The sequence below is a fragment of the Megalobrama amblycephala genome, linkage group LG18, assembly GCF_018812025.1.
Source record: "Megalobrama amblycephala isolate DHTTF-2021 linkage group LG18, ASM1881202v1, whole genome shotgun sequence".
In the NCBI taxonomy this organism is placed as follows: domain Eukaryota; kingdom Metazoa; phylum Chordata; class Actinopteri; order Cypriniformes; family Xenocyprididae; genus Megalobrama; species Megalobrama amblycephala.
This window is the reverse complement of record NC_063061.1, coordinates 3,942,677-3,967,427: the sequence shown is the minus strand read 5'-3', so window position 1 is coordinate 3,967,427 and position 24,751 is coordinate 3,942,677. Positions and strand designations below refer to the sequence as shown.

The 24,751-nt window shown below is 38.5% G+C and overlaps 1 protein-coding gene across 1 annotated transcript; it reads left to right on the top strand.

The window, feature by feature from the left end:
- Positions 1-779: 779 nt before the first annotated feature.
- LOC125252785 (NACHT, LRR and PYD domains-containing protein 1 homolog) lies at positions 780-20,142 on the top strand. Its single transcript, XM_048166355.1, has 11 exons — positions 780-1,069; positions 3,328-3,356; positions 3,632-3,775; positions 9,004-9,048; positions 9,203-10,847; positions 12,075-12,158; positions 12,272-12,358; positions 12,921-13,160; positions 18,286-18,372; positions 18,565-18,663; positions 19,037-20,142. The coding sequence occupies exons 2-11, from the start codon at positions 3,341-3,343 to the stop codon at positions 19,053-19,055; spliced, it is 2,466 nt and encodes an 821-aa protein (XP_048022312.1). The 5' UTR covers positions 780-1,069; positions 3,328-3,340; the 3' UTR covers positions 19,056-20,142.
- Positions 20,143-24,751: the final 4,609 nt, after the last annotated feature.

The window sequence follows — 24,751 nt, the reverse complement described above, 5'->3', positions numbered from 1 at the left end:
TCCAATACATGTAATATTTTAAACATTTTTTTTTAACTCTGCATTTCTGTAGTAAAATTAGCTTGAATGAATATTATAACAAATTTTAGCAATTTTAGGCTATTGCATTGAAGTATGAGACTATACCGCTCTGTGTTGTTATTCCAAAACACGTTTTTGTGCATGTGAAAGATGCTGTTTTACATGGATACTGGGACAGGAGTACAGTACAAAGCATTGTTAACATAATAAATAATAGTTTAGCGTCCAAGTGCGAAAATAGAAATATTTGGATTTGTGCGGAATGAGAGAGGAGCCCAAGTTTCAGTTTCAGCTTCGCTTTACATAAATTACAGTTAGTGACAATACATAAAGCGAATGGGAAATTAAGACCAAAATGTTTGTGAGGGTTGAAAGGCCCTGGTGATATAGACCCAAAAACAGGTTTTGGCTCAGTGTAGGCTACATAAAAGGGTAGGCTATCACACCTCCTTTCATTATGATATAGGCTAACCTTGTTTTCTCCTCAAATGAAAAGGAAACATCTTCAGTATTACAGAAATGTATCATGTGTTGGGCTGAATCGGCTGATGTTTTTTTAATTATGCCAACAACAAACAAAAAAAAAACAGAGAAAATCGGGAATTCAAAAACTGTTCCAATCACCCTGAATTCACCCATTTCACCCGACATCACTACTTTCTCTCATTCAAAACAATACGAGTGACGCATCTGTTATTCTACTCTCTGCCGACATTCTCCTCCCCGTTAACTTCAAAAGCCAACGTTACGCAAGTGCAAACTTCCTCTTTCTCGATATTTCCGCACCACACAGCACTAAGCTAATGTTGCAGAGCTCTGTTTTCATAGCAACAAAAGACGCCCTCGGCTGCTACTGTTACCAAAACTCTGCCAACTTCTTTTTTCATTTCTTCTTTCATTTTTTCTTCTTTTATTTATTTATTTTTTACTAAAAACGCCCTAGTCAAAAAAGACACAGAGTGTCGCCTCTCTAACCTGACTGATCACGGAAGCACCAGTCTTGAAATTCACCCTGCGCGTCATTCTTACTTTCTCCCGTGAAAATAAGGTAACGTCGCAAAACTTATACTACAAAACTTATTCTGCTGGACAGATTCATAACACAAGCTGTAAACACTAGTGTCATATAAAATACCCTTAAAGTTCTTAAAATGTGCATATTTTGAACACAAGTTGGACGTTGTATCGGTCTTTGTCAGACACGTGATTTTGTTATATGTGACGTCACCGCGGCGCCATATTTGTTGTATCCCTGCTGACTGTAAGAATGAGAGATTCACAAGAAACAAGAAAACTGTGGAAAAGTCATATCGCGATAAACTCACCAAAGATGCCAGGGACCGTTATTTGGAGAAATTGTCATGCATTCATAACAGATAGATCTGTACGAACTGACTGCAGTAAGTTGGTGTGCTGACCCCGCATTGCTACCAAATCATCAATCGAAGCCCACAGCCATTTCATTTGTGATTAAAATATCTTAAAATGTAATAAATGTATATTTTTTTATTCTGCCATGATTTTATAACATCACTGCATCCATCCTCATTCGTGGATAAGTTAAATATCTGTTTTACGGATCGTGGATATTATTAATGAAATTGTTAACGCTATAAGTGCATATACCTGTGAATTCATAAAATAAAATAAGTTTACAAATTACCCTGTGTGTACATTTGGTTTGCATACTTCATTTGGCTGTTGAAATGTTGATTACAAGAAGACACTAAACAACATTTTAAAAAATGTAATTATACATGCTTTATTGTTCATGCAAGACTGGATAAAGCATAAGCAGAAAATTATATAATAAAATTATAGTATTTTAGGTGCATCACATTTCTACACTACAATTCTACAGAAGATTAACATGCGCTGTCAGATTGGATGGTTTCTCTTAAAATCTCAAAACGGTCAATAATCTCTTATTATCTCATAATTCTGTGCAAAGCTTCAGGTTAGCATATAGATATGACACTGTTTCATTGAATGTTCTGTATACTGTCTTTGGGGAAACATGAGAGATAAGTGTTGTGCAGGCAGATCAAATCTGAGGTACATTTAGGTTCACAGAAGCATTTGTATTTGTATTGTGAATGTTCGTTGCGTCTGGAATCAGAGGCACCAAAAATAAATAAATAAATAACACCATAAAGGTTGCCAGGTTTGCCAGACCCGTATAATACATTAACAACATCATCATCTCCAAAACAAACATCAGACAGCCTGTACATATCAAGTCCATGCTGCAGCTGTCGGTTTACTTTTGCACATGCAGATCACCATCTCCTTCTGCATCTTCTCAGTGTGAAGCCGATCACTTTCTCCAGCCTGATGGACCATAGTGTCAGCTGACTGCATTGTTTTTCCCTACATAGTGTCTGTGTGTGCTTCTCAATCAGCTCTGAGCTCTTGAATCAGTATATTGTGTACACAAATTTTGCGACTGAGACAGTCCTGATCAGTGCCCTAACTACTGAACTAGGGAGCTGATTGAGACACACCCTGCGTTTAATGCTGATGTGGCTCTAATATAGGGAGGGATGGTGTCCAGTTGGGGTCAGTCTCCATAATCTTTAAGCAGGATGACCTGCAATGAAATGAAAAGGTTTTTAGCTACATAAAATCACACAGGACCACAGCTGTAAAAAGTAGTCAGAAAATTATAATCAGTATATGGATACTGAGCAAAAATATGTCGTACCCAAGTAGATAAAATAAAATTGTAAAAAGCCGTAGCAAAATAATGAAAAAAAGAGACATATTTAAGTAAAGGGATTCAGTTTAAATTGATTGTTTCATAGCACATACAATGCGTTGATATAACGTTTGCTACTTTAGAAAACAGAAATCTCTAACTTACCTTCGTGAAAATGTAGAAAGCAAGCATACATGAATGGAGATATCTTGACGAAAGTGATGTTTTGCGTCTCACTGCTGCAAACCATGCGATCCGGCGCCTCTGTTATTGCCTCTACATACTATCCGTACAGCCTTTTTCAAGTAGGGAACCGACTAAATCTTGTCTCATAGTAAAGTTTTTGACATTTTCTATTGTGGGACATATTATTGCTGCTTTCAACACAACAAAAGTGTACCATTTTTACAATGAAAAGAAGCCAAAGAAAAAAACAACTAATCTGCACTGATACAGAGATTGTTTGGATACCTTACAAATGGCGGCGATGCTCATAATGCACTTCGGTTTTCACGAGTGTGACGTCACCTGACAAAGACCGATTAATGTAACTTTTTTTTTTTTTTGCATTTTTTTGCATTTTTATGTGTGTGTTTCTATTCTTGCAGAGAATAAACTGAGATGGACACTTCTGACCGTATGTCAAACTGGGCATTTTCTAAACATTTTTCTCATGGTTTTGGGTGTAACATGATTTTATCAGTCAAGACTAAAAAAAACTTTAATCTTTCTAGTTTTATTTTTTATTCTGTAAAAGTACTTATATGTAAAAATGTCAATTTTTCTCTGTTCCTCAGCTGTATACAAAGCTTGTATCAAACTGAACAAGTGCTCATTTCATTGATGATATTTCAGGCTAAAAGCATATCATATCAGTTATAGGATGCCTAAAAATTTTCTCTTGTCATCTAGAGTTTTGCAGTAACAATGATATTCTCAGATCCCATGCTGGGCCAAATGTCAGCGTTGCAGCTCAGAGTGGAAGCCATGTTACAACACCTGTGCTCACTAACAATACAATAACAGGCAATGTCAACATCATACACAATGCACCTGGTAAGAAAAATGTTATACATTCATAGATGCTGATAATAATAATTATGATAAATTTTCAAATAAATTTATCAGTATTTTAATTCCATATGCATGCTGTGGATTGCCCCACTCGTTCTTTAATGGTGTTAACCACTTTAGCAGGGAGGTGTTGTCATTAGTTTTTCGTCAATAACTTTTGATGCTGCATGGGTGGAAAATGCGTCATATTCTGACAGCTCAGTATGCATAACGGAGAATGCGTCACTTACGCCAAAACCATATACACTAAAAATTGCATAGTACGTACTTTCCATATATATTAATTATTTTACATACCCTTACAAACCCTTATTAGTTATGAAATACAGCAGTAGATAATACTGAAAGACATATAGTTGTAAATAATTCACTACAGCCGCCCACACATTTGAGCAGCAAATGTGCAAGTTAAGAGAATTCTTTAAGACTCTTTGTTATCATCCTCAAGTGCAGGCAATGGAATAAGGCAAACAATTGGCCTGGTGTACACTATGCATTTAACAATGATGTCGATGATGTCTTCTCACACATCAATTCTTACTGATCACAGTCTTAACCACTTTACCAATAGGCCATTGAGCCCTAGAAAGTTGTGGATCAATTATCAAGACCCCTGAGCCTAGAGTGTCCGATGGTTTGTGCCATTTCTGGTGTGTCTGGAGCGTGGGTAAAAGTAGTTCCTTGTAAATTGAGTCCAAAATTGGTAGCGCCACCCCGTTTCTTCTGAAGCAATGAAGGAGAAAGTTTGGTGTAATGGCGTAGAGATCTGCAACATCTGCCGAAACGCATCCAAGGGGTTTTAAATTCAAAATGCCCTCTAGTAAGACTGTAGACAGGACATCTTAAGAGACAGACTGACTTCCAACTGCCACCTGGAGAGCAACTTTAATGGAGCAGACCTCTTGCTCACAAACACCTCCAAAATGAGGAGCATTAGGTGGATTGAACTTGAAGAGGATCTAGTAAATGGCTAACTGCTCCATTAATTATGAATCGTCGAAGAGCAAGCAGGAAAACGTCCACATCCATGGAGTTGAGAAGCTCTATGTGAACAACTCTTGTGGTGAGGCATTTGAAAATAACACCTCAATGTTTCTCGATCCTTCTGCCTATTTTGACATGATAAGGGCCGAAAACAGTCTACTCCTGTTGAATAAAATGGTGGAGAGAGAAGCCTGAGATGCTCTGGTGGCAAATCTGCCATCTGTGGTACCTTAGACTGAGCTCTCAATCATTGACAGAATGAACAGTTAAGTTGGTGGTATTTACCAGCTTGGCATCCTCGCAAAACCCAGTATTGTCTCCATATTACTGCATACTGTCGCTTCTGCACGTGGGTGCAAGAAGCACTCATCAAAGTCTTTAATGAGAAGCTTTGTTGCTGGATGCCGCAGATCTAACACTACAGGGTGAATCTGTTTAATATTTGGGCTCTCCAGTCTCTGTAATCATCATCAAACTATAAATACATTACTCACTGGATCCCATTCTGGAGCAAGACACATTAGTCGACTGTGATTTGGTATGATTTTGTGATTTTGTGTTTTGAGGGCCGCTATCTCATCAGGAAAGCTCTGAGCTTGACATTCTCTCAATAGGACCAATTCTGCTTCACAATGATCAATGAGCTTGGTGTCTGCCGAATCATGTCACAAAACACATGGAGGTCATACTTCTATGGTGCATCATTAGGAACTGAGGAGTAACAGCAAGGAATTGTTATGGTGCTGAGACACTGCAACTCACTTTCCCATGTATTCCAAGCAGCACAAAGGTCTGGTGCCAAGTTTTGGTCATCCCAATCTCTTTTTTCTAAACCCTAATTGTTAAATGAGCACCTTTGCTCATGTAGTGAAAGGCACGATGAAGCCCAAGGGGATCAACTGATAAGTTGTTCTCATTGTTAGTGTGGCATGTTCAATGGGACAATAGTTGTATCCTAGTATATCAGCAGCACAATTCCACCTGAAGCCACCTGAAGCCTAGATTTGCTCCAGTGGATCAGTCCTGTTCTGCCCAAGCCATTGTTCTGCAGCCTTGCTTCTGTGGGTAAATGTGATATCACTGATGGCTGGTTGCTAGCTCATTTTCTGAGGTCAAATCCCCCTGCTGCCAGTAGACTGCACAGGTAATCAACTGTCATTTTGGCCTCTGATGTGGTTGGAAAGCTTTCCAGGTAATTGTCCACATAAAAACTCTGCTGCACTGTTTTCAGAACACTTGGGTTACTATCTAAGTTATTGCAAGCATGCTGTTGCAAGGCACAACATGGGCTACTGGTTGTACCAAATGGCAGACTTGCCATTCATAGACATCTGGACAGTTCTCATAGTGCAAATTTCACCAAATGAGAGGTCGGAGCAGAGGTCTGTCCTCAAGCAACAGGTGGACCCGATGGAACATTCTACGAATATCTGCAATTATAGCTACATGGTGTTTACTAAACCTCAAGAGAACACCCAAAAATGATGGGCCAAGAGCAGGCCCTGGCAGAAGCTGATTATTCAGAGATAGACCTTGATACCTGAATGAACAATTGAAGACCAATCTTGGTTTATCATTCTGGCACACCAGTTGGAGTGGGATGTACCAGGCCTCCTCTGACTTAACAACTTCTTCAGGCTGAAGCTTAGTAACATAGTCTGCCTTAATGAGTTTATTAATCTCACCAGAGTAGATGGCAACTTTCTCTGGGTCTCCCTTAAGATTCCTCTCTGTACTCTTTAGACTGAGCACGACTGATTGAATCGTGCTGATGTGCTTCGGAGCACCAAGTTTACGCAGGAGGGGTGACATAACGTTGAACTCCTTCCACCATAATCCAACACCTGGAAGTTTATCGTACTGGTAGCGCTGTACTAAACAAATCAACAGTCTTTGCTGTTGTGCTTTAACTTGCAGACTTCCAGCGAAGTCCCTGCTGTTGAAGGAACTCACTGAAGCCATCGTGTAGATACTTTGGCAGCTTGTTAAGTGGATGGTCTACATGTGAGCGGCAATTAAGCTCCATCCGTCTGGGCCCCTCTAGGGACAGCAGCATACTGATTAGGGGATGGACATGCAAAGCAAATCTCTGAAAGCTGTGGCTATCATTGGGCTTGACATTTAGTGATGTGAGAATGGCTCCTTTCTTACTTTAAGCCAGTTGATGTGGCTGACTGTACTGTAGTTGAAGTGCTTGCATAGCTGCTGAATACAGATTTTCACTGTCACTTGTGGAGTCTGGAATTTTAAGTTTAGGGGGGCTATACAATGTCCATTGAGGTATACTACCATCCAGTGGCCTGCAGCAGGTCTCGTATCAGCTGTGGAGGAGTGACAACTGCTGCAGTGCTCACTGAAGGGACAAACCCATGAATCATGTTTTGAGAGGGTAATGCCGAATGGCATCATCGTTTGTAAGGAGGGACATAACTGAATTAGGTAGGTTCATTCACTGGCTGCATCTGTGAATGTGGTGTTGTAAGATAGCCATAAGGTACTATAGGATGTTGATAGGCAGGTGCTGGCGCGATTAGGTGCTGAGGCTTAGGGCGCCGGAATGATTGTTCAGCATCATGAGTTACAGCTTGTTTTTGACTGGGAGAATGGTGGGAACAGGCTGAAATAGTGGTTGTAGTGACAGATGGGAGATGCCACGCCAGAGGAGATAGAGGAATACATTAAACCTGTAGTTCTTGACTAATGTGGATTGATTGGAGTAAATCCAAGGCTGCGACTCTCCAGCCCTGCTTTAGGAACACCACCTCTCTTAACTGACTTTTCCTCATGTCTCACCAATGTGCATTCAGCCTGTTTTCCAGCATGTGACACAGGGTCATGTAAATGTGAGGGAGGAGGGCTTGATGAATGAGAAGGTGCTGGAGACAATTGTGGCAATAATGCATAATGTTTTGATGTGTTCCATCATTTCGTTTTGACGGTGCTTACGTTTCTTAAGCTGATCTAATTTCCTGAGAAGACTGTCCATTTCAGCTGTATCCTGTTTTTCAAAACACCATATCTTCCCTCATGGTCCAGTCTCATTATACCTTTGTGTTTTGAACTTAATGGACCTTTTAATTCTCCAGCAATTTCCCTAGCATTATCTCCAGTGATCCACTCCAGCTGTATCCTGTGCTCTACTCTCCCTTGTGTTCGCCCTATGTCTTTTTATGTGCTCACTGCTGCAAAATAAATAACCTATCACCAATTACTCCCTCCAGTGGTCCCTCAGTTCCGTAACAGCTATTGGATACCTACTAATGAAGTTATATTAAAGGGTTAGCTCACCCAAAATGAAAAATGTCATTAATTACTCACCCTCATGTCGTTCCACATCCGTAAGACCTTCGTTCATCTTCAGAACACAAATTAAGATATTTTTTTATAAAATCCGATGGCTCGTGAGGCCTCCATTGACAGCAAGTTAATTTGCACTTTCAATACCCAGAAGGTAATACAGACATATTTAAAACAGTCCATGTGACTACAGCGGTTCAACCTTAATGTTATAAAGCGACGAGAATACTTTTTGTGTGCCAAAAAAACAAAATAACGACTTTATTTCCTTTCTTCCATATCAGTCTCTAACGCATGTTCATGAGAATATATATTCTGTATATTCTGGTTCGAATTAGTAAGGTTGTGCAAAAAAATGCATTTCATCCTCTGTAGACACGGTTATGAACTGTTTTATGTACAGTGTGCATCTTCCTCTGTTTGTAAGCACAGCCCTGTGCGTCCGGTTCATATGTCAGAACGCAAGCTCCTGCGTCATCACCACACGCATGCATCGTGGTGTTCTCCTGAATGCGCATCTGAGACAGATACGGAAGAGAAGAAATTGTTGAATAAAGCTGTTGTTTTGTTTTTTTGGCACACAAAAATATTCTCGTTGCTTCATAACATTAAGGTTGAACCACTGCAGTCACATGGACTTTTAAATATGTCATTACTACCTTTCTGGGCATTGTAAATTAACTTGCTGTCAATTGAGGCCTCACTGAGCCATCAGATTTTATCAAAATATCTTAATTTGTGTTTCGAAGATGAACGGGAAGGTCTTACGGGTGTGGAACGACATGAAGGTGAGTAATTAATGACAGAAATTAAATTTTTGGTTGATCTATCCCTTTAATGCTGTAAGTGTTTGTTCTAGATTTAGCTGTTGATGATCTATAATTTGTAATTTGTCGACATTCAATGAAAGTTTGTCTAATGTTCTGCAGGTTTCACTTGTTTTCGCCCACACTCTGAAAAAACACCATCCTCAGGTAATTGATGAATCTGAAGTCTTGAATATTGTAACTTACACATTTTTATTTCACAGCTACTTACAGTCTGCTCTGAACCTTTTTACTCTATTAGAATCAGAATTTGTTCTAAAAGGCACTAACCCTGTAAAAACTGCTTATTTTATTTCTGCAGCGATAAGATCATTGATTCTCAAATATAAGAAGCTGATCTGCAATGAGTATCAGTATGTGACTGAGTATAACTCACTGCCTGGTGAACATGTGCTGCTGTCTGAGCGCTACACACAACCTTTGATCATTCAGAGATACAGGAATCAAAAAGAGAGAGAAGAAGAGATCAGCTCCAGTGGAGAGAGCTTCCAGCAGGTCCTTAGCTCCAGGAGCAGTGATGAATCTGTCCATCTGAACTCTCTCTTCAACCCAGATGACCACAGAATCAGTCCCAGTGCTGTTATACTGCAGGGGAATTCTGGGAATGGGAAATCCTTCACTGTGCAGAAAATCATGATGGACTGGGCATCTGGTGACCTCTACAAAGGGCGGTTTGATATTGTATTCCACTTAATGTGTAAAGAAATAAATCGCATTTCTGACAAAAAAAGTTTGGTGGAGATTTTGAGCTACAGCTGCAGTTTAACATCAAATGAGATCTCACAGATTTTACAGCAGTCACCAGAGAAGGTGCTTTTTATCATTGATGGATTTGATGAGCTCATAGAGGACATTTATCCCATGACAACATACACTGATCCACTTCAAGAAGCCCCACCTGTGGTCACTCTTAATGCCCTGCTGAGGGGTCACATCCTGCCAGAGTCCTTCCTGCTGGTCACCACCAGATCTACAGCTACAGATACACTGAGTAAACTGCTCAAAGGTCCTCAGCGTTTCACTGAGATTATGGGATTTTCAGAAAAAGGGGTGGAGGAGTACTTTCACAAGTTCTTTAAGAATAATGAACTTTTCAGGAAAGCCTATGAACGTGTGAGAGCAAATGAAACCCTCATCACTGCCTGCTCCATCCCTGTTATCTGCTGGATCATCTGCACGGTTATGCGAGAGAGGCTCAGTGATGGTGTAGATGTGACAAGTGGACTGGAAACGACCACCTCCATCTACATTGACTTTATGTCCACTCTATTGGAGCATCACTGCCAGGGTTTGAGTCAGTCCATCCCGACCCTGCTGAGGAGTCTGGGTAAGCTAGCAGAGAGAGGGATTGTGGAACAGCAAGTGCTGTTTGATGAGAAGACCGTTTATGGAACTGTTTCAGACCCTGCTGGCAATCCATTCTTGTGCAAGGTTCTCTTTAAGAGAAAAATCCATCAGGAGACGATGTTCAGTTTCATGCATCTCAGTTTTCAGGAGTTCTTCACTGCTCTGTACTACATCTCACTAGACAGTGAGACATTAAAGGAGAAAATTACAGAGATGCATTACGGTCGCTGTGAAGCTGTTCGGCATTTTCTTTTTGGTCTTTTGAATAAGGAAGTGAGAAAAACACTTAAGAGAAAATATGGCGTCTGTGTTGATCCAAACATACAGCATAGTCTGAAAGAAATTCTTCCCTCCACACAGCCACTCTCCATTCTTCACTGTCTCTATGAGCTTCATGAACAAAGCTTTGTGAAAGACATTCTGAGTACAAAACATATTTTTATATGTTACAAACCTCTAAGAAGAGCGGACTGCTGGGCCCTGCTGTACTGCTGTCAGTGCTGTCAGAGAATTAAAGAACTGACTATCTACTGCTGCAGATTCATGTCTGAAAATATGTCTATGATTGTGCCTGTACTCCACAAGTTTGAGAAAGTAACGTGAGTACTCTGCTTCAAAATAACCCTCAGTGAACTGTCAGTGGGAGTTACACATATTTACAAAAGAACCAAAACATCAATCCATTATATAATGTCTTAAATGTCAGTTGAACTGAAGAAAATGAAATGAATTAAAAACTTGGAATATTACTACCTAACACTATGGAGTTAAAGGGTTAGTTCACTCAAAAATGAAAATTCTGTCATTAACCTTTTGAGCGGTATGGTCCCGCATATTGGACTTACATTTATTTTAGGAGAAATTGATGAATTCACCTGCTGTAAATCCAACTGACAGGACTCTGAACTGCGGCACAAACAAACATGGCGGCGCCCATCTCGCGTTATAGATCAAGTTCAATTTATAAAGGTTTTTTAATGACAAAACACACTCACTTACACATATTTGAGAATCGGAATATCAGGTAGCTGATGACATGGTAAGCAAGTTTGTGAATATTTTGAATAAAAAAGGAGAAACAAAATAAAAGCGATACATCTGTCAATGTTATTGTGGCTGCGGTGTGTGACGTGACAAGCATGATGTGCTGCCATGGAAAATAAAAAAAATGGTCGCATTAAAAAAAACCTCACTCTTGGGGGTCATCTAGAATATTTTAAACTTGACGCTTGAAAGGGTTAATAACTCTCCCTCATGTTGTTCCAAACCCGCAAGACCTTCATTCATCTTTGGAACACAAATTAAGATATTTTGTTATGAAATCCAAGAGCTCTCTGACTCTTCCATAGACAGCAATTTAACCACCACTGTCAAGTCCCAGAAAGGTACTAACGACATGGTTAAAATAGTCCACATGACTGCAGTGGTTCAACCTTAATTTTATGAAGCAACAAGAACAAAACAAAAATCTCTTCTCTTCTGTGTCATTCTCCTGGTTGGTTGAATTGATGTCTATGGAGGAGCCAGGGAGCTATCGGATTTCATCAGAAATATCTTATTTTGTGTTCTGAAGATGGTCTTACGGGTGTAGAACGACATGAGGGTGAGTAATAAATGACAGAATTTTCATTTTTGGGTGAATTAACCCTTTAACCACTGTACTGTGTCCTGGTTGTAGAAAACGGTTTTGGTAGACCAGAATGAAAGATGATTTCTAAATAACATTTACTCTAATGCTACTTAAAAAAATATCCATAAAATTCACATTTGTTTTTATCTCATTAATATTATCTTCTTATTTGATTATCTTTGATTTGATTTTAAAGGTTGACACCAGAAACTCAACCAGATTCTGCTCTTGTTGATCTCATGCATGATATCATAAGAGGGAAGACACAGAACTCACTGAGGTAAGGCCTTTATTATAGCAGTAAAAGTAAACACTTCACATACACAATGCCCATTCATTGTGCTTGTTTTTATATCTTAAAGAATGTTTCACTTTCTATGCCTTAATTCACAGTGTTCGGATTGAACTTGCATATTATAGTCATCCCGAGTGCCGCGCTGTCAGTCTTATCGATTTGTCAGTCAGTGAAGAACTGTCCAGGTAAAGAAAAAACATTTCCCCAATATATATAATGTTATAACTTGGTAACATAAACATTTTTTTCTCATGATGAGATAACCACCAAATTAAGATACAAAAAGATACAGTATACTTAATCTGACATTCTGAAACTATAAACTTAAGCTATATAGATATAGGTTTTTGACACATAATTTCTCCTAAACCAACATATGTTATACTATAGATCAGGGTTCCTCAAATCCAGCCCTGGAGGGCCACTGTCCTGCAGAGTTTAGCTTGACTAGTTTGTTCCGGTGTGTTTGATTAGGGTTGGATCTTACCCTCTGCAGGGTAGTGGCCCTCCAGGACCGGATTTGAGGATCCCTACTATAGATGTGTTTTTTATAGAAAAACAAGTAATTGCATTAGAGGTGAACTTACTTTTCAGAAGCATTGTATATGACATTGCATTATACTTTTTGCTGTACCTTGGATTTTGTTCAACTCTGCTAATAAAGCAAATAATAACTGGTACCAAACAGACCACCAAAAAAGCAATAGGTGTTTACTAATTTGCTACTACCCTGATCTTTTATTTTAGGATCACAATACATCCACAGTATTGTGAATTACGATCATTCAGTCTCACTTTCCAACCTGATCTACCCAACATTGACTGGGCAAGCCTCTTCCAAGCACTTACATCACAGACGCTTATGTTTTTCCTGCCTTGTTTGTCTGGACTGAAGAAGATAGAAATGGAGATGAAAAGTCTGACAAAGACTTGGGCTATTCAGATCATTTTCCTCAGCAAGAACTGCCCCAGTCTAACTGAAGTCAGGTAAGAGATGATCGCATCTTGAAATCAACAATGCCTGCCCTGTCTGTACAGTAGATCTACCTAATTATAATATGGCTCATCATTGGCCATCTCCTGCGTCAGCAGCATGCGCATGCATCATGCTGTTAAAGAATATACACTAACAAGAAGCAACAGTCAATAGAATGTTCCATTGCAACACCGGCGCCCAGCAGCCGCCCTGTATTTCCGCCATTTTGGGGTGAAAGCGAATCTAGTTTCTATGGCAATATCAACTGCTTTGTTAAAAAAACGTACATTAGAGCTGAAATCCAACCTGAATGATGACAACACAGAATAAAATACTATCACTAGTGATCATAAAAGTGCTCTCTACAAACCCAGTCAGTTTGGGTTAAAATTCTTTAAAAGCCTTATAAACACTGAATTATTACCAACATATGAAATTAAATTAAGGACATGCATCAGAAAAATTGGTAATGTTGGACAATAAATATGTGAATATAACAGCTTGAATTATGCGATTACGGACACAGCAATGCATCATGTATATAAGATTGTTATGTTTGTAGCGTGATCCATTAAAATGTACAATATTGCCTATTTCAATTCAGACCTAGATATTATTACTATTTCGAGGGCCGCGTTATCCTAATGGGCAACATGGGCTGCAGCCCAGGGCCCCGAACACTGGGGGGCCCCCGAGACAATCCTTTTTTGCGTTTTAAAACGCTTCGTTCAGACACGCATGCAGGCATAGAACCAGGACAGTGGTGTGCATATGGGCCTGGGTGGATTGGTGGCCCACTATTACGGGCTTAACACCGAGGTATACTTCGGGCGTTTGCATTGTGTAATTTTCGTCATCGGGGGGTTCGCGGATGTCCGCACTCCCCATCCACATGCAGGCCAATTTTTGTGATGGCACGGACCATGTGTGTACTGTACAACAGCCCATGCAGTGGCGTACGGGACACCCCCGCAGCCCCCGCGGTGCGTGGGGGCCCCACCCTATGATGGGCCCCGTCGCAGATTCACCTATTTTGGCTAGACTACTTTATAGCCTTTTTTTTTTTTTTTTTTTTTTTTTTAGAACTGAACTCAGTTGACTAAAGATGAAAATAAAGCATCTAACTGAAACCCAAAAATGCAAGCAGAAGATCATAGAAAATAGTGCTAAATTACCACAAAAGGGGGAAAAATTCATCACTGTCGTTTCCATCGCCGTTTGTAAGGTAGCCAAGACAACAGCAAGCCTTGATGCGCTGTGTTACTGTTAGCGGATGTGTGCCGAGACAAATAAATATGTTCGGTCTTTGCTGAGACATTATTATTGTTATTTATATTATTATATATTGCCCAAACGTATTTACCCCATCGCCAGCTCTGCTAATGGTACGCTATCGGAATGTCTGAAGTTCTTTTCCAAATGTAGCCTAGCCAATAAGTCTAGTTATTTCTTTATTATTTTACTGTAACTACATGAATTTAGTTTAGGCCTAGCCTACATCATTTGATGCACCGATCGAAATTACTGAAAATTTGCGGCCGAAACAGCAATTTACGCGCTTGTCTAGAAGGGAACCTTATACGCAAATTTGTGTCTAACTTAGAATTTAGACCAGCTAAAATATATTGTTAGACCAAAAATATCTTATCAATTAATTAGGTAATAAAGACATGTAATAAAGAAATTTAATAAAAACAGAAAGACGTCTATTGCTTCAGCCCTCAAAGGCCGCGGAAACATGGATTCATTTGTTACGCACTTCAATCCATTCCACACCCGACGTTCATGGTTTTCTTCGTATTTATTAATTATAGGCAATTGGTTGATGAAACATTGATTGAAATTAAGATACAATTTCTACAAAACGAAATTCACTTTAAAGAAAGACTTACTATAAAACAAAACTTAATGAAGTGGTCAAACTTATGTCTAACCCGCTGCATGTCTCCCGAAATTGCGCATCTGTCACGCTATTCACTTTTCATAATCAACATAGGTGACATTTAAAAAAAAAAAAATCTATATATATATTAGGCTATAGCCCAATATTTAAATATAAATATGAAACTAAATTGGCTACATTTTTATCCCTCTGGCCGATGAAAGCGCCGGCGCGTTCTGATGGATTTTCTCCTCATGACAGCTGAAACTACTTAAAACAGGCCTTCCTTCATTTTTGGCAATAGCCTACAGATTAGTGCAAGACTACAAATGGTCTACTTTTTATAAATTTTATTTTATTTTATATTTACGCTCACAATAACAACGACACCTTGTAGGCTACTTTTGTAAAATAGAATAAATAAAAAACAGGGTGCGCTTTCAGCTGTCTCTCTGCGAGAATCTTTCTGAAACGTCTCAAAAATTAATTTAAACTCGGCGAATAACTGTACCTAAAAGAAAAAAACATCTCCATTTGATAAGAAATTTGTAGGTCTGTGTTAAATAAGAGGCGATCTATCCGCTGGAATGTGTTGTTTCTGAAATCATTTCCAGTGCTCGTTACGGCTGTTATCCGTTCTCTTGGCGCTCCTTTGGTTTTAATGAGTAAATTAGCCTAAATATTTATTCCTGCCGGTATTTTAGTCTGCGATATCAAAATCACTAAACATTATATAGGCCTATCATATAGACTAGGCTATAATATTATATATATATATATATCACTGCTAATGGGAGGGGCCCCATCTCATTCTTTGCGGGGGGGCCTCACAGACTTGCGGTACGCCACTGAGCCCATGCGAAAGTGAATTGAGTGCTTGAAAACAAAAGTCCGCTAGATAGTGCGCAGGGCACAGGCCGAACGCATCTTTCCGCAGCCACATACTTTGTTGTTAAATGTTACTTCTAAAATCATTAAGAAGCTGAATAAATGGACAAAGAAAGTGTCCATGCCAAGTCTTAACGATGATCTACTGCATTGGGGGCATTGCGTTCTTTAGCCCAGGGCCACACAAAGGCTTAACGCGGCACTGACTATTAATCCACTAGGTCTAAAATATATTGTTCGCTGCAAACATGATGATCTTAAATTTATTAATTATTAATTTACTATTAATAATGTGTAAAGTTGCAAAAAATGGAAATACTCAATAAAGTAGGCTGACTACATTACCTCAGATCAGATGGATGAATGGTTGGATTCCACAACTGGTAAAATAAAACATATATAAGACAATACAACATTTACTGTAGGAGCCATACAATTTACTGGTGACTTAATTTTAAAAAAGTGCTCTATTGCGCTTGAACTTGACGAGCGTTTGTACGAAGAGATTAGAAAGTACCCACATTTGTACAATTCATGTTTGAAAGAGTACAAAGACGTGTTTAGGGGAGGGAGATAAGTAAAAATATGGGAAAGGATGCACTACTTTTCTTCTCTGATCATGCCCAGTGAATGTCCCGTTGATAACACGACTCAGTGCTGCCCTCCGATGTCTGGTAGAGCAAAGAAAAAAAAACTGTACTGCGCATATGTCGAACTGGGTCATCCGCGCGCATCCGTGGTGTAGTATAGTTTGAAAGTTTCACGGACGCGACATGTCTGGGCGCGGAAAGTGAAGTCAAAGTCCCTTTAAGACAAGTCATTTCACTCGGCGGCCATCTTTGAAACGCCTCTCGGGCACATAGACAGTAAAAGAAATGGACACAGCGACCCCATTGGAACTCAATTGAGAAGTGAAGCCCATTTTTAGCGATTTTTAGCACTTCCGTTTCTGACGCGCAGACTCAAACTAAGCTTGATGACGTCAGCAACCTGTCTGACAGATGTAAATCTTCTAGTAGCTGTGCGTGCAAACTGCCATCGTTAATCTTGCAGAGACGGCGAGCTTGAGCGGGGAGTTCTTTGGCGTGAGTGAGCAGGAGTAATTATTCTGATTAATTATTTTGTATAGTATTTTAAAATGTAACGCCAGTACGCCATATTAAGTTAATGCATACTATTGCCTGCGAGCTTCTCCTCCTGTCTGTACGGTAATTTCTCTACTGTGCGACAGAGAGTCGAGTGGTTATGACGCAATCGTTAGCCTATTTTTACAAAAACTGTTTCTACGGGGCCATAATGTAACATAGAAGGTAATGGAGCCCTTTATACATTGTCGTGTATCTTTAGAAATAAATAATGGACAAATTGAGTCTTTAAACGCCTCAGATGTAAAGTTATTTGCTGTCAAAGTGACGCCAAAATGAATGGGAGTCAATGGGATGGCTAACGCAAGTGAAGTTCTGCTACAAGACGGCAGCACGCGGCCGACTTCAACTTCCGGTCGACTTCCTTGGGCACTGCTCGGGCATCCTGGGCATCATGCAATCTCTTTGAATGGGGAAACATCAAATTCTCCAAAACTGTTCGCCAACCTTACGATTAAATTTCATATTTGAAATCACCAATGAAATCTATCAACAACCGGCTCATAAATTTAGTTTATAAACGCTCGAATCATGACAAAAAACCTGTATTTTTCAGGCTGGATCAAGCTAATGCGCATGCGCAGATCTAAATGCGCGTCTCCTCGGAGGAGACTTTACCAGTCATTTAAGACAGAGTTACAAACCTGCTCGCTGCTTCAATGGGTCTTTGCAAACAGGTATATAATGCAACGTCCTGTCTTTAAATGGATTTTAACATGAAAGTATCAAAGAGGTCGTTTTTTTGATGGTCGCACCACATGATATTTCATAAAATGGACATCATTGGACAAAGTTTGTTTGTATATTATGATGGAAATATGAATACAAATGCTTTGTAATTTTGTACAGGATTACAAAACATGCCAAATACTGCAGAAAATGAATTTGAATACATTTAGAGTAATTTCAAAGACATTTCCAAAACAGAAGTTATGGCCGGACTGTCGCACTGTTTTGAAACTTTAAATAACCGCAAATCACAAATAACTAATGTTTTTTAGTTAAAGTGAGTACATGTACAGGAAAGGTACTATATATGGTATATTATATATGGTATCTTTTAAGTGAAAAAAATTTAGGCGTCATGTCATTGACCCAAATACACCAGTCCTGTTGTACAAGACATGGCAAAGAATACAATGTAAATAATAATGCAGTGTAAGTAATATATACATAAATAATTTGACTGTATGGATGTGTGAATATATTTACATAATTTAGGACAAATGTTTGCTGGATACCAGAGGAGGGAATCAAGGTTTTGCAGAAGGCACACATAAGACCAGGCTGTGCATTGACATTTGAAGGGTTGGTGCTGCTTTATCATTAATATCTCATATTTTTGGATTTTATATATTTCCTGTTTTTCATGATGTAATATTACTTCAATAATTAGCAGAATATATTAAATAACTCTTTTGAAATTTCTTTAAGATGCTCCTATAGCTATCAGGATTAGAGGTCTGTAGTAAACCTGTGCTTGTTTGCTTTGGTATAAAGGTGCAGTTGCCAAACTGAGTGTTCATACGGGACGATCTGCAAAAAAAGAGTACAAATTAATCTGCATGCAGGGGGCTTTTTTACTGAGACCTTACGACCGTAAGTTGACCCAGTCTACACACATTAACTCCGTCTTTCTGTTCATTTTACCAGAGAACACTTGTAAAGTTTTGAGCAGATAATATGTGTTACTGAAAATTAAAATCAGGCATACTAATGAGTTTTTGAATGAAGTTTTGTGCATCTGTTTATATGGACTTTTCATAGCCATTCTACATGCATAATTGATCCATATTTCAATTCTAACCTTTTTTTTTTTTTTTTGTATTTGAAAGAATAGGTTTTTGTATATGTTTGTTGTAATATCTTAATATTCTTTATAAGAAGCATTACAATATTCAGATATAAAACGACTATATTACAAATTTCTACATTTGTTTGGTGACATCTGATGACTTTCTTTATTTTTAAGGTCCTTGTTTCCAAGCTAAGCTGCAGATTGATAGAGTGTACTCAGACGTGTGGATGGGGATTCAGAATGTCATTTGGATCAGTCTCTTATGATTAAAACAATGTAAATATAGACAATAAATGTCAGATCTCAGTATATTGTACACTTACTTATGAGAACAGAGTAAATCTGTTATTCATAAACATAGGCATATATCTGGTTATGTATCATATGCCTATATGTTTACAATACTGAAATGTATTGTATTAAACAATGCATTTCAACACTGCCCGTTATTCACATTTATGATATTATGTAACTCAGATGTTGATAAATTCAGCTGTTGTTAAAAGAATATATATATATATATTTTATGCTATTTTATGCTATTATTATGCTTTTATTTAAAGTTGTTTTCCATGCAGAAATTGTGCCATGTGCCAGAATTTGAAAAAAAAAAAAAATGTAAACGATTTACTTTGTATGTCCTTTGAAAAAGACAATTTCAAAATTACATCTTGTATCTCCCATACGACTTGTATTGTGATCTATATGCTATAAGGTGTCCTTACCAAAAGATATATATCAGAAAATCGTCACGACACTCAAAATTAAGACAAACAAAAAATCTAATATTAGAAGTCAGGACATAACTTTTTTCTATAGCTGAACATTGAACTACAGGAAGGTATGGAGGAAATATTAGATTCACACAGAAGTTCAATATAAATAAAGAATTGTTGAAACTAGAAGCATTCTGGTTTATAAACTTATAGCTCCCAATGGCACAAATCAGGAATTAGATGTTTCTGTGTTTCTATAATGAGATGTTGATATGTAAATACTCTTGATTAATTCTCTGATTCCTGTAAATGTAACAAGCTGGATACACATTGCAACAAACCTCTAAAATGTCATTCATGTTGATTATTGATGGTGTTTTCCTAATGTTTCAATCATTAGATTATCCATTGTTGTGTATTTAATCTGGAGTCACGTATTCCTTGCATTTTGATGTATTCCTTTTGCATTTGTTGTATTTGGTGTAGAATTGTGTCTCATGTGAATGTAATATCCTGCTTGTTGTGGTTGTGATTTACATGTTCATAAAGTCTGTAGTAGTAAAGTGTTCTTGTGTCAGCGATTGTTCCTCATCTATACACTGGCGTAGGCTATTAAGAAAATGTAATTTTGCCAAAGAATAACTTTTACTTTAAATAAATGTTACTTTAAAAGCAGCCTAATTCACACACAGTTTCTGCCAATCTCATGTTCATGTTAATCTTGAGTTCCAGTAGTAGTGCATCCTTAGTACCTTTATAGATCTTGCTCCCTATGCAGGCCTCACGGCATAGTCGCCAATATATGTTTCTGGCGGTGGGTGCCCAGTGCCCCACATCATAACCCCCCACCCCCCCCACCCCCAGTTTCATTCTATTATAGATAAATCCACCCATAATTTTCATTTTCCCTAATGGTTTAGTGGTAGAATTTTTGTTAATAGAGTCAGAGGTTCAGCCGCGCTCTAATTATCAGTGGTTCAAATCTGCTCTCGTATAGTTTTTTTTTTTCCTCATAAAGTTCAAAGAAGTTCATTAATGTTTGTTAATCAATAGCAGGGACATGTTTGTGTGTATTTTGTTAGTGATTTCCCTGGAAAGAAGAGTCAAGGGATAGATTGGCGCGCATGTCTGAAAACTTACACAAGCCACAAAGTTCCTCAGCATGATTTCAAAAACAACACGTTTCAGTGCTAGTTCGCAAATCAACGTCAACTGGATGTTTTATTTGCATTATATCCGTGCAGCAAGATGACAATTTCGACCCAAAAGCACATTCTTTCCACGAGTGTTTTTATTAGGGGCCAAGCACCGAAGGTGCTTAGGCACCTATTGTTATTGTTGGCGTTCCGTACGCTTATTATTATTCTTCCGCTTCTTCTTCCGCTCTTGAAGTCTATGGCAGCCCATAGAACCGCTTGTGGGAAAGTTGTGAAATTTGGCACACAGTTAGAGGACAGTCTGACCTTTGTCCATAGAAAATTTGGAGTCTCTAACTCAATCCCTCTAGCGCCACCAGCTGTCCAAAGTTGCACTTATGTTTATGTTAATAACTTTTGAACCGTAAGGGCTAGAAACAAAATTTTTTTTCCCCCTCGAATGCACTATATGACGTCATTTTCCGTCATGAAAATTTTTCCGCCATTTTGAATTTTCTGAAAAACGTACTTTTTCGAACTCCTCCTAGGCCGTTACTCCGATTTTCACGAAAATTTAACCAGATCATCTTCAGAGCATGCCAAGAAAAAGTTATGGAATTCAAGTCAATTCCTCAAACCGTTTTCATAAAACAAGCGAACGAATTGTACGTAGAGCTTGCAAAAATAGATATAAGGCTGTATCTCCACAACGCTTTACCGTATTCAGACCAAACTTGGTACATGTTATCAAAAGCATGACCTGAGGCATCATGCAGTGTTCCGGCACAGCGCCACCTACTGGTGCAGAGATATGAAAAATTGTCATTTTTGCTTATAACTTCTGATGGGTTTGTCCAAAAATCATAATTTGGACAAATTTGGTCTTGTTAGATTCGGGGCATCATGTCGATTCGACTGATATCCAATTTTCCCATATCGGCCATTTTGTCCGTCGGCCATTTCGAATTTTGTGCTAAACTGCTGTATTTTACGAACGCATTAGCGTATCTTTACGAAACTCGGTATGGCTCATCAGCTCAATGCCCTGAAGGAGCCTGAAAAGTTTCGGAACAGCGCCACCTTGTGGTCAAAAGTTATAACAAAATTTACGAAAATGCTAATAACTTTTTACTTTTTTAACTCATTGTAATGAAACTGGTCTCATTTGATTCGTTGGTTCATGCCAAGAACATAGATATCAAATTTGCCATAGTTGGCTTAACTTCCTGTCCGCCATATTGTTTTTCTTTAAAAACCTACTTTTTCGAACTCCTCCTAGACCGTTGCTCCGATTTTCACCAAAATCGAACCGTATCATCTTCAGACCATGCCGACAAAAAGTTATGGATTTCAAGTCGATATGTAAAACCGTTTTTGTATACTGGAGCAATGAATTTGATGCATGATGTAAAACACACTCTTGAAGCTGTATCTCCACACCGCTTTATCTTATTCAGACAAAAACTTGGTACATGTCATCACAAGCATGACCTGAGGCATCATGCAGTGTTTCGGAGCAGCGCCACCTACTGGTGCGGAAATATGAAAAATTGATATTTTCGCTTATAACTTCCGATGGGTTTGCCCAAAAATCACAACTTTGGTCTCGTTGGATTCGGGGAGTCATGCCGAGTCGAATGATATCCAATTTTCCCATTTCAACCATTTTGGCCGTCGGCCATTTTGAATTTTGTGCTAAAATGCTGTATTTTATGAACGCATTCAAGTATCGTTACGACACTTGGTATGGGTCATCAGCACAATGCCCTGAAGGAGCCTGACAAGTTTCGGACCAGCGCCACCTTGTGGTCAAAAGTTATTATGAAATTTACAAAAATTTTAATAACGTTTGAATATATTAATCAATTGTAATGAAACTGATCTCAGTAGATTCCTTGGGTCATGCCGAGAACACGGATATCAAATTTGCTATAGTCAGCTGAACTTCCTGTCCACCATATTGTTTTTTTTTAAAAACATACTTTTTCGAACTCCTCCTAGACCGTTGCTCCGATTTTCACCAAAATTGAACCGTGTCATCTTCAGACCATGCCGACAAAAAGTTATGGATTTCAAGTCGATATGTCAAACGGTTTTTGTATAACAGAGCAAAGAATTTGAGGCATGATGCAAAAACGACACTTGAAGCTGTATCTCTTCAGTGCTTTGACATATTGACACCAAACTTTGCAAGTGTCATTGTCACCTCACTCTGACCATACCACAACAATTTGGACACAGCGCCACCTATTGGTCGAAAGTGATGAACCAGTAAATCCTCATTTTTGATCATTTTTCAGCTCTTTTGCCTAAAATGATCTTAATAGGTCTTTAATTGCTCACTGCTGCAGTTAGCCTGATGCTCCCAGTCGTGTTGGCTCGCTTCTTGTGCCGTTTTTGTGCTTGGCCCCGTAATTGCTGCTTGCAGCTATATTTATTATTGATGCAGTCAAAAACTCTTGCAACTGCTTTGCAACGGAAGCTTTAGCTTAATTTGGCTACCCGAAACTAAGGAAAGTACTAGAGGTGTATTGCATTATTTTATTTCAAATTTTACTATATTAATACACTTTTTAGCTATGTTAAGACTACATCTCTTAAAGCAGAGCTCTCTGGCTATCATTTCAGTATCCTGTCAATGCATACATTAATCATTGCATTTGTTTATTTCAAAGATGTCAGGGAAAAAGCAAAATAGTATTATTTCATTCTGGGCACCAAAGGGTAGCCCCCTAAAAAGGTTGCCAGATCAGAGGAGGAGACAGTGGAAGAGGTGGAAGCAGAGACGGTGGAGAAGATGGTAAGGGAGATTTTCCTGATAATTTACTCACCCCCATGTCATCCAAGATGTTCATGTCTTTCTTTCGTCAGTCGAAAAGAAATTAAGATTTTTGATGAAAACATTCCAGTGTAGCTCAGTACAGCTTTAAAGGGCTTTAAACGATACCAGACGAGGAATAAGGGTCTTGTCTAGCGAAGCGCTCGGGCATTTTCTAAAAAAAAATACAACTGTATATGTTTTATAAACACATGATCGCCTTGCACGTGCTTCCGCTTTCCGTATTCTTCAAAAAGCTTACGCTGTATGTCCTACGCCTTCCCTATTCAACTTACGGAACGAACGTGGCGCCAGTTTTTTTTTTTTTTTCGTAAGTAGAATAGGAAGGCGTATTATTATACGCCCTTTTAATCATTATTATTATACATGCTATTACTACTTGAATACTTCTACTATTACCTGTTTGTCATTTCTGCTTATTTTTCATTGCTGTTACTATCATTGCTGTTTTATTGTTGTTTTTGTGTTCACTGTATGTTGTTTTGCACTCCTAATAAAAAAAAGGCGTAGGACATACAGCGTTAACTTAATAATAATTCGCAATAATTTGCGTTTATAAAGCTTTACATTTGCATTTTTTTATAAAAAGACCAATCATTTCACTAGATAAGACCGTTGAGATTTATAAAGAATGAAGTGGTTTATTAATTATACAGATTGCAAGTGTTTAAAAATGAAAATAACGACAGTCTTGTCTCCGTGAATACAGTAATAAACGATGGTAACTTTAACCACATTTAACAATACATTAGCAACATACTAACGAAACATTTAGAAAGACAATTTACAAATATCACTAAAAATATCATGGATCATGTCAGTTATTATCGCTCCATCTGCCATTTTTCGCTGTTGTCCTTGTTTGCTTACCTGCATAAAGTCTGTTGATTCAGCTGTGCACAGATCCAGACGTTACTGGCTGCCCTTGTCTAATCCATTGAACATGGGTTGGCACATGCAAATATTGGGGGCGTACATATTAATGATCCCGACTGTTACGTAACAGTCGGTGTTGTCTTTTAAACAAATCAAATTTATATAAGGAGGAAACAATGGAGTTTGAGACTCACTGTATGTCATTTCCATGTACAGAACTCTAATTAACTATGCCAAGATAAATTAAATTTTCAATTCTAGGGTACCTTTAATATACGTTTTTTTTTTGATTATGCAGCACAATCACTCACTCAGAAGAAAG